Raw genomic sequence first — 15,721 nt, 5'->3', positions numbered from 1 at the left:
TACATTTTTCTTTTTTCTTTTTTTTCTTTTTTTGGGCCACACCCATTTGATGCTCCTGGCTAAGCGCTCAGAAACTGCCCCTGGCTTGGGGGGACCATATGGGACGCTGGGGGATCGAACCGTGGTCCTTCCTTGGCTAGCGCTTGCAAGGTAGACATCTTACCTCTAGCGCCACCTCACCGGCCCCACATTTTTCATTTTATAAGTTCTTACATTTGATACTGCCTTTTCTGAAATTATTAAAAAACACATTTTTGGGAGGGGGGTTTCTTTTCTTTTATTTTATTTATCTATTTATTTTTTTTATTTTTGGGTCACACCCAGCAGTGCTCAGGGGTTACTTCTGGCTCTAAGCTCTGAAATCGCTCCTGGCAGGCTTGGGGGACCATATATGATGCCGGGATTCAAACCACTGTCCTTCTGCATGCAAGGCAAATGCCCTATCTCCATGCCATCTCTCTGGCCCCCCTTTTTTTTGTTTGTTTTTCTTATATTTTCTTTTTTTTCTTCTTATATTTTCTAATTATAATTTGTGATGTGTTAATCATAGACAAAAATTGTTCTTAAAATTGGGGCCGGAGAGATAGCATGGAGGTAAGGCGTTTGCCTTTCATGCAGAAGGTCATCGGTTCGAATCCCGGTGTCCCATATGGTCCCCCGTGCCTGCCAGGAGCAATTTCTGAGCATGGAGCCAGGAATAACCCCTGAGCACTGCCGGGTGTGACCCAAAAACCACAAAAAAAAAAAAAGGTTGTTCTTAAAATTAAGAATTCACAGGGCTGGAGAGATAGCATGGAAGTAGGGCTTTTGCTTTGCATGAAGAAGGAAGGTGGTTCAAATACTGGCATCCCATATGGTCCCCTGAGCCTGCCAGGAGCGATTTCTAAGCAGAGAGCCAGGAGTAACCCCTGAGTACTGCCGGTGTGACCCAAACACACACACATGCAAAATAAAAATTAAGAATTCATATATAAGTACCGTATATACTCGAGTATAAGCTGAGATTTTAGACACAAAATTAATCCAGAAAAACCCAAACTCGGTTTATACTTGGGTCATACATGTAGTCTCCAGTTGTCTCCTGCTGCCTGCCGGAGGGGTGGTGCTTTAGCTCAGTCCACAAGTCAAGGCTGAGCTGAAGAGGTAGGCAGCTGACCTGAACTGTATGCCACTGAACTATTTAACTCACAACATTCTGCGCTTTGTATGAGACAGACAGCAATGATGATGATATCTGTGAACTCAGTGATGATGACAAAGTCTATGCTGATACCCTCACATCAGACACAGCTGAAGCTCTGTTTGGACATACAAATGATGAAGAGGAGGAATCCAGTTTTGAAGGGGATTTAGCTTGATTACCGTTAAGCTATGGTTTTCTGTACTTTATCTGAAATTTTAGTGTTTCTATTTTAGTTTTTCTTTAGCAATAAATATTGAAAAACATTTAACCTACTGATTCCTCAATTACTGTAACTGTTTTGGGGGTATATATATTTTTTCTCCCCTCCCCCTGGGTATATATTTTTATTTTTGAAATTTACCAGTGGCTGCTGCATTTTTCACCTCAGCTTATACTCAAGTCACTAAATTTTCCCAGTCTTTAGGGTAAAATTAGGGGGGTCGGCTTATACTCGAGTGTATATGATATATACACAGCAGTAGCAAATGAAGATCTGGGTTTCTATTGTTTTTAACAGACATTAAGAGCCTTCTGAAAAAGCCATTTTTATTTTGAGGGGGTGGCTTTTCAGGCCACACCCTGTGACACTCCATGGTTACTCCTGGCTCTGCACTCAAGAAATTGATCCTGACAGGCTTGGGAGACCATATGGTATGCTGAGGATCTAACCTGCGTCTGTCCTGGGTCGGCAGCCCCGTGCAAGGCAAACACCCTACTGCTGTGCTATCGATCTGGCCCCAAAGAAGCCATTCTTTGAAAATCTAAATACTAGAAAAGTTTAAGGGGCTTATCTATAAATCTAATACCTATGTATGTATTTAAACCTTATTTACTGAAGCTAGAGGGCTAAGGTATTTATCCAAATCTATTTAATGTTCACTGAATTCTTTTTCCTAGACTTTAGAATTTAAAACAAACCCCAAGAATACCTAACTATTGTTAAAGGAGGGGAAAAAAAAAAAAGCCCTTGTTCTCAGAGGGCTTATCAGTCTCACAGAACTTTATTATCCATTATTTAATTGATGATAAACTGCATGAAGCTACTCTTCATGGTCTTACCTTTCTTGCTGGTCCATTCTGTGAGCTTGGTTCATTTGGCATTTGAAATGCATGGCTTCTGCCGACAGGTCCTCCTCTGCCAAGAGCTGAGTTCAAAGGTTTGGGGGCTTGTGGCCAAGGGGATGGCATTCGCATACATAGAGAAGAGCCCACAGGGTTGGGACTTCTGAGAGATGGTCGCACAGGATCCATGACAGGTTGCTGAGGTTCTGCTCTGACTTGTTAGCTGCCCCTATTTTAGGAAGATTAAAGAGAGGCAGGAGAATAGTACAGTGGGTAGAGTGTTTGCCTTATATGGTCCCCGATGTCCACCAAAAGTGATCCCTGAGAGCACAGAGCCATAAGCCCTGAGCACCACAGGATGTGTCCCAAAAAAAAATAATAAAAAATTAAAGATTGCTAGTTGTGGGGCAGAAGAGACAGTACAGAGGGTTTGCCTTTCAAGTACCAATAGGGTTCAATCCCCAGCATCCCATATAGTCCAAATTTCACCAGGATGATCCTTAGACAAAGCCTGGTTTGACACCCCAAACATTTCCATTTGTTTTCTTTTTCCTTCAAGACAGATTCTCAAAGCGTTAAGGGCAGCTTTAAAAAATAAATAAATAAAAAAGAGCCTGCTGGAGCTCAAGGAATAGCTAGTACAGTACGTGGGGCACTTGCCTTACCCAGTCTTAACCCAGTTTAGGTCTTGAAGCACTGCCAAGAATGATTTCCCTGCATGCAGATCTAGGAATAGGTCTTGAACACACTGCCAGGTGTGGTGCCAAAAAATAAAATATTAAAAAGTACCTGCCACAGTGGTAGGCAGGGAGGCAGGTGAAAGCAAAACTGGAGGCATTTGTGGAGGGAAATGGGCATTGGTGAAGGGATTGTGCAGTTGGAAAACTGCACCCCTAAAACTCAATCATGAATAACTTGGTGCCTTGCAATTCACGGTAATTCAACTTTTGTTGTTGCTGTTCTTAGAGGTTGTCAAGTGAGCACTAAAGGCTAGAGCACATACAGGAGGCCAGGGTTGGGGCCCCTTACCCGTGAGGCAAGATTTGGGGGATTAGGACTGGGTGTGGCCCTAATCCCCATCTGCGAGGCAGAGTAATCAGGCATAACCAGCTTCGGGGCACCATCATATTAGCATCTGCACCTCCTCCAAGAAGCCTCCCTGGGGCCCTCGCCAGGTCTAAAGGCGCCTCGGGGAAGGCCATTGCAGGAAGGACCCATTGTGGCACCTCCGTGAAGGATGCAGGATTCGAAGATGGGGCCTAAGGAGCCCTCCCTCCCTTCCTTCCTTCCTCCCTCCCTTCCTTCCTTCCCACGCCAGGAAAATCCCTTTTCCCACCAATGGCGTCACGAGGCCACCCAAACCAGGCCTCTCCGTCTGGGCCCGACCTCCCCCATCCTCCCGTCAAGGTTCTCAGAGAATCTGAACACACCTGTCAGTAATAAATAACGTCCCACCGCTGGCGGCCAGCAGCGGGGTGACTTTAGTTACTTCAGCTTTCCACACCGGGCTCTGCGTCTACTCACCACCACAACTCCGGCCCTAAGGAAATGGCCAGCCAGCCTCGGCCTACAAGCTCCAAGCCGCCATTTCCGGTCTTCTCGCGAGATCTCGGGGCTTCAACTCATTGGTCAAACCTGGTGCCACTCAGAGGAGCCAGCTGTGTCATTGGCTCTCCGGTTCCTAGAGCCCGCCCTCTAATCATCCCAACTCAGCGCGTTGCACCTGGACCGATGCTCCAAATGCCTGCCGGGAAGTCTTAGGTGTGAGGCCGAGTAGTGGATCGTGCTCCACTCTTAAAGTTCAATGACTCCTTTTTTTGTGCCTGGGACTAACTGCTGTGGACGGATTTTTAGCCTTACAACCCACATAGAAACAGATTTGTTTTGTCTCTACCAGTTAGAGGTTATAGTAACATAGAGGCAATTTAAATGGAAAAATGATGTTCAAATAACCTAAAACCTGGATCTCAAAACGCTGTGACCCAAGGTTGAAGTGTTTACCCAGAAATCGTGGTCACTCTGAAGCCATCAGTATTTTTTATTTCCTGAGGAGCTACAAGACTTATGCATTAAAAAAAAAAGGCTTATGCATGAGTGGTGGAAATATTTTCACCAGTGCCTATTCTCTTAGGGACGTTTTGAGATCAAAATTCAAACTATAGGGACCAGAGCAAAGCAAGGAGTTAGGTTTAAGCACAGCTGGGTGTGCTTTAAAAACAAAACAAAACAAAACAAAGAAAAAACCATGCTTAGAAAAGAAAAAGTCTGATCTCTACACCTCATGCTCCATATATGTAAAATAATCAAAATAAATAATAGGCTGGTATGGAAATATAACATAAATCCATGTAAAATCCTTAGACCATGTCAAATGCTTATTTGAAACCTTGGAACCTCATATAGTCTACCAGCATTACTGGGGTTACTTCTGAGCTCACAGCTGGAAGAGCTCAACTGGTAAGACCAACACACCTTCCTTCCCCTTCCCAAATTCTTAGGAAGGAAGATTTCCTGTAGTACTGCTTTGGTACACATACTTTTTTGGGGGGGGCCACACCCGGTGATGCTCAGGGGTTACTCCTGGCTATGCGCTCAGAAATCGCTCCTGGCTTAGAGGACCATATGGGACATGGGGGGATCTAAACACAGTCCATCCTAGGTTAGTGCATGCAAGGTAAACGCCTTACCGCTTGCGCCACCACTCCAGCCCCATACAGACAATATTTTTAAGAAAAATGAAGTTGGGGCCGGAGAGATAGCATGGAGGTAAGGCGTTTGCCTTTCATGCAGGAGGTCATCGGTTCGAATCCCAGCGCCCCATATGGTCCCCTGTGCCTGCCAGGAGCAATTTCTGAGCCTGGAGCCAGGAATAACCTCTGAGCACTGCCGGGTGTGACCCAAAAACCACAAAAAAAAAAAAAAAAAAAAAAGAAAAGAAAAGAAAAATGAAGTTAAGAGGCTAGAGAGATAGCACAGCATTAGGGCGTTTGCCTTGCATAAGGCCAACCCAGGACAGATGGTGGTTCAATTCCCAGAATCCTATATGGCCCTCCAAGCGTGCTGGGGCAATTTCTGAGCACAGAGCCAAGAGTAATCCCTTTGCGATGCCCAGTGTGACCCCCCCTCAAAAAAAAGAAAAGAAAAGAAAAATAAAGTTAAATAATAGTTTCTTATCAAAAAGTAAGTTACCAAGCATTGCGATGTCTGAGTCTGTCAGTCAAGAAAGTTTACTTTACACTGTGTATTGGTGATTAATACAGGGGCTGGACCAATAGTACAGCAGGTAGGTTGTACACAGTCAGGGGTAATTCCTGAGTTCAGAGCCAGGAGTAACCCTTGAGTACAGCTGGTTTGGGCCCAAGCAAAACAAATACTGCAAATACAGAAAATTTTTATATAGAATTTTTTTTTTATCTATAAGATTCTGCCCCTCTTCCAACCATTCTGGCAAATAGCAATCTTTCCCCATCTCCAGGATAGTTGGGGGTCGAGGGGATCAACCTTTAGCAACTTCTGTTATATAGATGCTATCGACGTGCAAATGACCTGAATAGAATAGGGTTATAGAAGGCTTTTTTAAGCTTTAACTATTTCATCTTATTTTCACTCATAAATTCAAGGGCTCTTCTCTGGTACCCAACTCAAAATAGATTATAATTTTGTTGTTTATTTGGGACCATACCTGGCTTGATTTTAGGGACCAAATCCAGGGTTTCTGTATTCCAATGTGATCCAGTGCTTTGAGTCATCTCCCCAGCCCCTGGTAATTATTGATTTCCAAAGCAAGAATTGACAAGATAGCCCTTTGCTATTTACATGTGTTATTTAACATTCATTATGATGGTATCAATTCTTCTATCATACAACTTACCTATCTTACACTAGTACAGTGTTAGGTTATAGGTAAAGTATAGACAGCAGTCTGCCAACACATACACTATATTAACCTATTTCACCAAATGCAAGTCTTTACATCTTGGTTATTTGGGTTTTTGTTTTGTCTTGTTATTATTGTTTTTGGTTTGGGGACCACACACCTGGCTATACACAGGGGTTACTTCTGGCTCTACGCTCAGAGTTCACTCCTGGTAGGCTCTGGAAAATATATGAGGATCTGGAGATTGAACCCAGTTTGACTCTTCCCCCCAAATTTTAATTTTATATATATATATATATATATATATATATATATATAAAGAAAAAACAAACAATGAAATGCAAAAAAGATTCAATATGATTTAGAAAAATTTTGGTGGTGTTCAGGGGTTAATTTCTACTGGTTCTGGGCTCAGAAATTACTCCTGGCTGTGCTCAGGTGACCATATGAGATGTCATGGATTGAACCTGGGTTGGCCATATGCAAGACAAGCACCCAACCCATTGTTACTAACATTCAGCCCCACTCTCCTCCACCCCAGTAATATGGACAAAAAGTATGGATACAACTCAAGGAGAAGGCTGGACAACTAGTCAAATATTACAGAAGAAACCCCAAACATTGTAGAACCCAACAGAAGCTGTAAATTAGTCTATAACTCTGTAAATGAACATATTTTCATGCACACATCCCCAAAGAAGCTACTGAATGACAATGGAGACAATTGAAGACAATGGAGACTTTCTACAATTTGTATGTTAAGTCCTCAAAATAAAGTCAGAAGTCTCTCATCACCTCATTTACAATGATGAGAGATTGAATACAAAACTAAAATAAAAGACTTATAAGCTACTGATTCCTGAGTAAACCAGTGGTTGTGGAGAAATCTATAATCAGCATCTCTATTTCTCCACATTTTTCTTTCTATATTCTGCCTCTTTGTTCAGCTTTCCTCTTTTTTTTTTTTTTTTTTGACTTGTTCTCACATGCCACAGCTTTGATTTTCAAGTTTTCTTTTTTTTTTTTTTTTTAATCTTGTTTCAGGTTTTCTTGATTTTTTGTTTTGTTTTGTTTTTAATGTTTGCCGCATTGAAACACTATTCACAATAACCAGAATCTGGAAACAACCCTAGTGCCCAAAAACAGATGAGTAGCTAAAGAAACCTTTTTGTGCAAAGGCACACCTTTTTCATGAAAAACAATCACAAGGCGCACCACCATTAGAAAATGTTAAGGGGCCGGGCGGTGGCGCTGGAGGTAAGGTGCCTGCCTTGCCTGCGCTAGCCTTGGACGGACCGCGGTTCGATCCCCCGGTGTCCCATATGGTCCCCCAAGCCAGGAGCAACTTCTGAGCACATAGCCAGGAGTAACCCCTGAGCGTTACCGGGTGTGGCCCAAAAACCAAAAAAAAAAAAAAAAAAATGTTAAAAAGACGTGGGTCTGGGGGCCGTGGGCGGACCTGCGAGTGGGAGGCCCAGGCCGCAACCGCAGTACCAGGAGCGATCTGCTTTCTCCCCACCTTCCCCCTCCTCCCCTGTTCAGCCCCTCTGCCCTCTCTTCCGCTGCTCCCCGCCTCCACTCCCCTTTCCCTTCCCTTCCCTTCCCCTCCCCCTCCTCCCCAAAAAGAAAAAAAAGAAAACGTTAAAAAAAATTTTAACTTTGTGCCTATATTGACTATATAAAGTAATTTTCTTGAATAGAAATCAAATAAACACAAAGAAATTATTTTATAATATTTTATTATGAAACAATAAATGATGATAATGATTTGGTTTATTTGTGAGCCAAAGCCACATGTTATGGATGAAATTGGGATTTTTCCCACACACCCCAGACGATATAGTGTGCCGTGGCACGTGGTACAGTGGTTGAAAAACGCTGGCTTAGGGAACTGGGGGTGGACATGGGTTTCTCAACTTCTGTATGAGTACCTTGGCAGAGGGAGTCCATTCCATCCCTCTCTATGATTAGGAGATCCAGGTTCACAGGACTTTTTTGTTTTTGTTTTTGTTTTTGTTTTTAGGCCTCACCCAGAGGCACTCAGGGGTTACTCCTGGCTCTGAGCTCAATCTTTCCTGTTACGCTCTGAAGACAATATGGGATGCCAGGGATTGAACCCGGGGCTGTCCCAGGTCGGCTACCTGCAAGGCAAACGCCCTACCGCTGTGCTATTGCTCCAGCCTCTTCAGGGTTTCTCTTGATGCTGAGCGCAGGGGCCAGGGTGTGGTCAGTTGTTGCAGATCTGCAGATCTGGACATTGCTCATTTTTCAAAGCAGAGATGATTTCTAGTTTTCCTGGGCTGGCCTGCATCTAGGGTCTCCTTGAGGCTAGTAAGGTACTTGTACCTCTCCCTGTTATTATTGGACCTGCTCCTGTCATTTAACCTCATCCCTTTTTAATTCTATTTCCCTACAATAGGACTGAGTGGTCCCTTAGTTGGCTTTTAAGATTTCCTGTTTGTATGAGGAGCAGCTTTCCTACAGAGAGGAAAAATTTCCCATCTGGATTTATGCAAACAAACATAGTGCCATGAAGCATTGAGAACATATTGAAATGCCAAGAAGAGAGAAAAGCAATATAAAATAATTTCATACCAAATGGCGGGAGCAAACAAGGGATTGAGTGAGAATCCAAGGACAATGGGAGAGGGAATCTTACACTGATGGTGGGACTGGTGTTAGAACATGGAATATCAGAAACAAATGTATTATGAACAGCTATGTAAACCATAGCGTTTAAATAAATTAAAAAAAAAACTTGGGGGCTGGAGAGATAGCACTGTGGTAGGACATTTGCCTTGCACACAGATGACCCGGCACAGATCCAGGTCCCATCCCTGGCATCCCCTATGGTCCCCTGAGACTGCCAGGAGCGATTTCTGAGTATAGAATCAGGAGTAACCCCTGGGTACCGCTGGATTTGGCCCCAAAACAAAAACAAAACAAAACAAAAATTTAAAGAAGAGAGAAAATCAAATATTTCACTCTTTACTCACAATATGATTCAGACTACCTGTTTGCTCTGGGGTCTAGTCAAAAGAAGCATTGTGATTATCTGTCGAAGTAGAACATACCATTTAAATAAGTTATACTTATATATTTTTGTTTTTTAGTTCCATGTGGAAAACCTTGATTTCCTATCATTTCTATGTGTCCAATATTCTAAGATCACTGTAACATGAATCTGAATCATCTAAGATCCTTTGACATAGACCTCACCAAAAGTAAAGGAACAATTCTGCCGATATAATTTAAAGATTAAAGTAACCCCTAAGCATTTCTGGGTGTGACCCAAAAACCAAGAGAGAGAGAGAGAGAGAGAGAGAGAGAGAGAGAGAGAGAGAGAGAGAGAGACTTAAAGCACTTTCAAAGTGTATACATGAACCAATGAGGATTTCACACTTATAGACAAAGCTTTCTTTTTTTCCCCTTAAAACACAATTCTCAGGACTTTAATACATTAGTTTACATTCATTTTGCTCTGTAACTTTTCTCAATTCCAATTCAGAATCAATCAACTTCACTTTACCGAAATTCCTTTCCTTTTTTAATAATCTTATCTCCATTGTTATCTTTATTGTATAAAATATACATCTATATTCCTAATAGTCACATTTTATAGGTTTAACTTTATCTCACTGAGCTTAGTAAGCTTGATCTCTCAAGAAATTTGGAAACCAGTTGTTAAACATTCTTTCATCTCATCTAGCATGAAAATATTGTACTTTACAGTATTTGTTAGTCTTTTGTAAGATCCCTGAATTAAAACAACAACAACAACAACAACAACATTAAATTAGATATCAGGATGCTCATGGTTAAAGATTTTATACTATACTACACTTGGCAAGCAAGTTTGATCCACATTGTAATTTAACCAGAATATACTCATCTTTAAGAATTCTCATCCTGAGGCCAGAGCGGTAGGGCTTTTGCCTAAGAATTCTAATCCTGGGGCCGGAGATATAGCATGGAGGTAAGGTGTTTGCCTCTCATGCAGAAGGTCAGTGGTTCAAATCCCAGCGTCCCATATGGTCCCCTGAGCCTGCCAGGAGCGATTTCTGAGTATAGAGCCAGGAGTAACCCCTGAGCACTGTCGGGTGTGACCCAAAAACAAAAAACAAAACAAAAAAACTAATTCTAATCCTTAGAACTGAGATTTCAAAAAAAAACAGACAATAAGAGATTTAGGGGCCAGAGAGATAGTATGAAGGTAGGGCATTTGTCTCGCATGCGAAAGGATGGTGGTTTGAATCCCGGCATCCCATGTGGTCCCCTGAGCCTGCTAGGAGCGATTTCTGAGCATAGAACCAGGAGTAACCCCTAAGCATTTCTGGGTGTGACCCAAAAACCGAGAGAGAGAGAGAGAGAGAGAGAGAGAGAGAGAGAGAGAGAGAGAGAGAGAGAGAGAGAGAGACTTAAAGCACTTTCAAAGTGTATACATGAACCAATGAGGATTTCACACTTATAGACAAAGCTTTCTTTTTTTTGGGGGGGGGGGGCACACCCGGTGATGCTCAGAGGTTACTCCTGGCTATGCGCTCAGAAGTCCCTCCTGGCTTGGGGGACCATATGGGACGCCGGGGGATTGAATCGTGGTCCGTCCAAGGCTAGCGCAGGCAAGACAGGCAACTTACCTCTAGCGCCACTGCCCGGCCCCCGACAAAGCTTTCTTAAGGCTAACATGTTTGATACATGATGACAAAAGTATCATGAAGTAAAATTACTTTAATAATATCATGCATTCCAGCATGGGGTTCAGCAGGCCTCCGCCATGCCAGAGGCCTTCTTAACCAGGCCTGGGGGGGTAAGGGACTTGGGTGACCCCAGCACTCCTCTACCGCCTTGCTCCAGATCTCCAGGGCTTTCCTGGGCCACATGCCTGGGCAAGCCATCGAGGTGGGTCCCTTGGTGGAGCTTGAAGGTACCCTAGGCTTTCCCCCATTTCCTACTTGTCTCCTTAGGGAGGGGCTGAGTGGGGGCCCTGAACTTCTGGCCTCCCAGGTTCTTGAAGCAGTCACTGGTAATCTCTTACCAGTCTATATTTTCAAAACCGCGCGGGGGCACAAGATCCATTAATAGTACTCACTATCATTGAATCATGTTTTTATGTAGGCAGAATTTCCATTTTGTACTCTGCCCTTTCGCACACACCTACAAAAATCATTTTTCTCTTTAACTTTCTCACCCGTTATCATCATTACTCCACATTTACCCTTTTTAACTTAAGTACTGTAGAGTCCTAAGTCACAGACCAAGAGGTGCCCTGGATTTAAACCCCCCCCCTCAACTATTCCAAAAGGTATAAAAAGGACACATATGTCTTTTCAGCATTTTATGTGTGTTTTCTTTGACAGCTATAACTCTTGCTGAATATTTTCTTATACAGTGATGATTCCCCCCCCCCTTTTTTTTTTATCTTTTCTTCTCTTTGTGAACTGTTCAATAGGGAATGTGGTGAAAGAGTCCCTCAGTTTAATGCTTATGCTTGAACCAAGTCATGGGTATTGTTGGATGTGTTCTTACGCCCCCATATACTCTGATATCTCACATGGCTTTATTTCTTGTTTGCATAGGCACATTAAAATGGAAAAATACTATACATACAAATAAGTTCTTATCTAATAGAGATGGGAACACACAAATCTTGTAGTGCAATGGAACCTTACACCCTGAACATTGACATAAAGACCTGGCACAGGCCTCAGAAGAATGGGCATTCTCCATCCACCCCTGATCTAGGGAAGACATCTACAAAACATCCAAGGTTGTCTATAATATCACCTGGAGGCAATCCTCTACCAGGGAAGACCCTACCGCTGCTCTGACATCGAACTACTCAAAAGAGACTTCCCTTAACACTGAGAAGACTTAATAACAACAATGACCCGCTTACGGGACAGGGCTTTCTGTATTGCGCCTTAATTGTGAGGTGAAACTAGAGGATACTCCACACCAGCCTGACTTCAATGTAGGATGTGCAGATTCCAGGATCTATTTTTTTTTTTTTGGTTTTTGGGCCACACCTGGCAGTGCTCAGGGGTTACTCTTGGCTGTCTGCTCAGAAATAGCTCCTGGCAGGCACGGGGGACCATATGGGACACCGGGATTCGAACCAACCACCTTTGGTCCTGGATCGGCTGCTTGCAAGGCAAACACCGCTGTGCTATCTCTCCGGGCCCAGAGCAGATACTTGGACCAAAGGCTCTCTGTGAAAGCTGCATGTAAGGCCTTTGTCTTACTTACCTCCTGTACTATTTCTCTGGTCCTTGTTTATTTCTGCTTTTGTTTTCGTTGACAATGAAGCTGAATAATCAAAGATAACTCTAGTATCAATATCAGGGGGAATTATGCCAAAATTTTCTTTTTTATTTCCTTTTGGTTTTTGGGCCACACCCGGCGGTGCTCAGGGGTTACTCCTGGCTGTCTGCTCAGAAATAGCTCCTGGCAGGCACGGGGACCATATGGGACACCGGGATTCGAACCAACCACCTTAGGTCCTGGGTCGGCTGCTTGCAAGGCAAATACCGTTGTGCTATCTCTCCGGTCCTGCCAAAATTTTCTTTATATCTTATATTCAGGTCTGTATTCTAGAAGTCTCTCTTGCCTCCCCTGTGAACTCATGTGTAGTGGGCCACACCTAGTGATGCTCAGAACTTACCCCTGGTTCTTCACTTAGGGATCACTTCTGTTAGGGCTTAGGGAACCAATTGGGATGCCAGAGACAGAACCTAGAATGGCATTAGCCTCTGTCTTATCTTTCTAGGTTTCTGAATCTTATTCTTCAGTACATTTATTCATTCCTGTATTCATCCAAGTCTATTGAATGAGCATTTTAGTTCACCTACTTCCATTCAGTTTAGCAATTTCTGAGCACAGTTTTCTCCATCTTCTCTCACTCGTTTTCTTTTTGGGGTGAGTCCTATTGTTTCCCTCAATTCACTTAACTAACTTCCAACTTTGAAGTCCTCATCTGAGAGGTTATATCACTATTGGGTAAAATCTTGGGTTTTTTTCTTCATCCATTCATTCTGGTGGGCTCCTTCACTTTTTTCTTTTTTTTTGTCTACCATGCTAGGAGTGAAGGTCTGTTAATTTTGCATACTTGGGTAGTGATATACGGTTCATATTCATCAATCCCACACAGAGCCTATGAAGCTGAGTTTTTGTACCTAGCCACTGCTGACTTTGCAGTATGAACTTGCACTGCCTTCCTGCTCTCTAGCTCTCTGTGCCTCACCCTTTGAATTTATGCAGATGCACATACAGAACAAATCTTCCTTATATCCAGGATTGTATGGCCTCTGAGTCTGAGTATCTGCACAGAACCGATGTACCATTCTGGAGATTTTTCTCATTAATTCCTGCTGGCCCAGAATGCTGGTAGGTCACCTGCATGGTTTTTTTTTTTTTTTTTACTCCTGGCTCCATGCTCAGAAATCGCTCCTGGCAAGCACAGGGGACCATATGGGATGCTGGGATTTAAACCAATGATCTTCTGCATGAAAGGCAAACACCTTACCTCCATGCTATCTCTCCAGCCCTCACCTGCATGTTTAAGGTTACAACTGTGTGGCCCCCTTGGAGCTGTTTGGAGCTCTGCCAGGCTCAAGTCTAGCCCTGGCTCAGACCTTGGTACAAGTGGATGTATGAGGCAGTGGGTGGATTTCCTGTCTTCTATTTCTTTCCTCTGCATCCATCTGCCACAACCTTAGGTCCACATCATTCAAACTCCTTGATTCAAGGTTCCACTCCCAGAGCTTATTGCTGGTCTCTCTTGCCTACTTCCTTTGTGAGGCCATTCAGTGTTCTGTTGAATATGCTCTAATTCTGAGGATATTCTGCACCACTATTTTGGCCCACCTCTTTCAATATTTTTTTTTTGGGGGGGTTTTGGGTCACACCGGCTGCACTCAGGGGTTACTCCTGGCTCTATGCTCAGAAATCACTCCTGGCAGGCTCAGGGGACCATATGGGATGCCAATTTGAACCACCAACCATCTTCATGAAAAGCAAACACTTTACCTCCATGCTATGTCTCCAGCCCCTCTTTCAATAATCTTGATGTGCAGCAAAACTGTGTGGTGGTGTGGACCGAGGGAATGGCAGAAGCAATGGTAGGTAGGAGATTCATGTGGGACTGGGAGAGGCAAAGGAGCTGAAGCACTGCTTAGAGCTAGGCTTTTCTCTCAGGGTAAAGGAGGTGTGGAAAGGGGTTTGTTAACCAGCAGGAGGGGAATGAGGAAGGGAAATCCTCCTTCGATGACCTGGGTAAAGGCCCTTTACTTTATTTATTCTTGCTTAATTGTATGGCTAGCACTTCCCCAGATCCAAATAAGTATAATCTATATACTTACAATTAATGTATTAATTAATAAAATAACATCAACTTTTATTAATTTTAATAGAGATTACTTAATTTTTTTTTTTTTTTTTTTTTTTTTTTTTGGTTTTTGGTTTTTGGGTCAGACCCGGCGGTGCTCAGGGGTTACTCCTGGCTAACTGCTCAGAAATAGGTCCTGTCAGGCACAGGGGACCATATGGGACACCAGGATTAGAACCAACCACCTTAGGTCCTGGGTCGGCTGCTTGCAAGGCAAACACCGCTGTGCTATCTCTCCGGCCCGAGATTACTTAAATTCGATACCAGTGGGATGTGTTGGGTATTGCACTGCTTCTCAAAACCTTAAAATCAGATTGGACACTGTGATACTCATTTCTTATCTCATGCTGGCATTTATGTAGCATTTGATTTATATTCTTCCTCCTTAATTATGTGGACACTCTTCAGCAGTCTCAGGCCAGAATGGTGCTCAGGGTCCACCAGAGCCATGTCAGTGGTGCTTGGATCCAACCCAGGGGCTTGCAGGTACAGGCGTGTTCTCTTCTAGTTGAGTCACATCTTTGAATGAGGTTACATACTTTCTATTATAGACACTGCAGAAAAACTTTGCCAAGATTATGAAATTACCAAAGGACAACAATCCAATATTGAAACCATTGTCTATTTTGAATGCAAATTTATCCCTTTTCATACAGATTTGAGTACCACTTGACACTGAAAATATTTTATGGGGGCTAGAGTGATAGAATAGAATGTAGAGCACTTGCCTTGCATGTACCTTACCCAGGTTCAATACCTGGTATCCCATATAGTCCCCTGAAAATGGGTAGGAGTAATTCCTGATCAAGAGTAACAGCTGAGGGGCCAGCTTGAAAGGTTAAAAAAATGTAGGAGCACCATGCCCAGAAAGCATGACCCTTGGAGAGCAAGAATGAGAGCACTGCAGACCTACGGCAAGCACTATTATTACTGGCATGTATCAACTAATGGCTAAGAATGAGACTCCTGGTAAGTGAGCAAGCATCATATGCCCTGGATTCAATTCTTAGCATTGAAGGGGTGAAAAAAAAATTAAAAGCAGATTGACCTAAGGCTTATAGAGAATATGACAGCCCCCTTCTTGAAATAGTCATATTATAACATTCTTTGAATTAAAAATGTAGTTCAGTTGTAGAGATTTGCCTTTTGTGTGTGAGACCCTGGTCTGTTCACTAACACTGCAAAAAAAACAGAAATAGCTTTAGGGCCAGGAGAT

At 43.1% G+C, this 15,721-nt stretch overlaps 1 protein-coding gene across 1 annotated transcript in view; it reads right to left on the bottom strand.

Annotated features, from left to right (window-relative positions):
• PIWIL2 (piwi like RNA-mediated gene silencing 2) overlaps nucleotides 1-2,434 on the bottom strand; it is a 74,491-nt gene extending 72,057 nt beyond the window's left edge. The window contains exon 1 of the mRNA XM_049769440.1: nucleotides 2,243-2,434. Coding sequence (XP_049625397.1) covers nucleotides 2,243-2,434 — 192 coding nt within the window. The remainder of the gene's footprint in view (nucleotides 1-2,242) is intronic.
• Between the last annotated feature and the right edge of the window lie 13,287 nt (nucleotides 2,435-15,721).

Source organism: Suncus etruscus, chromosome 3 (assembly GCF_024139225.1).
Source record: "Suncus etruscus isolate mSunEtr1 chromosome 3, mSunEtr1.pri.cur, whole genome shotgun sequence".
Taxonomy (NCBI): Eukaryota; Metazoa; Chordata; class Mammalia; order Eulipotyphla; family Soricidae; genus Suncus; species Suncus etruscus.
Note: the sequence above shows the minus strand (reverse complement) of the source record. Positions and strands in the feature narration are given on the sequence as shown.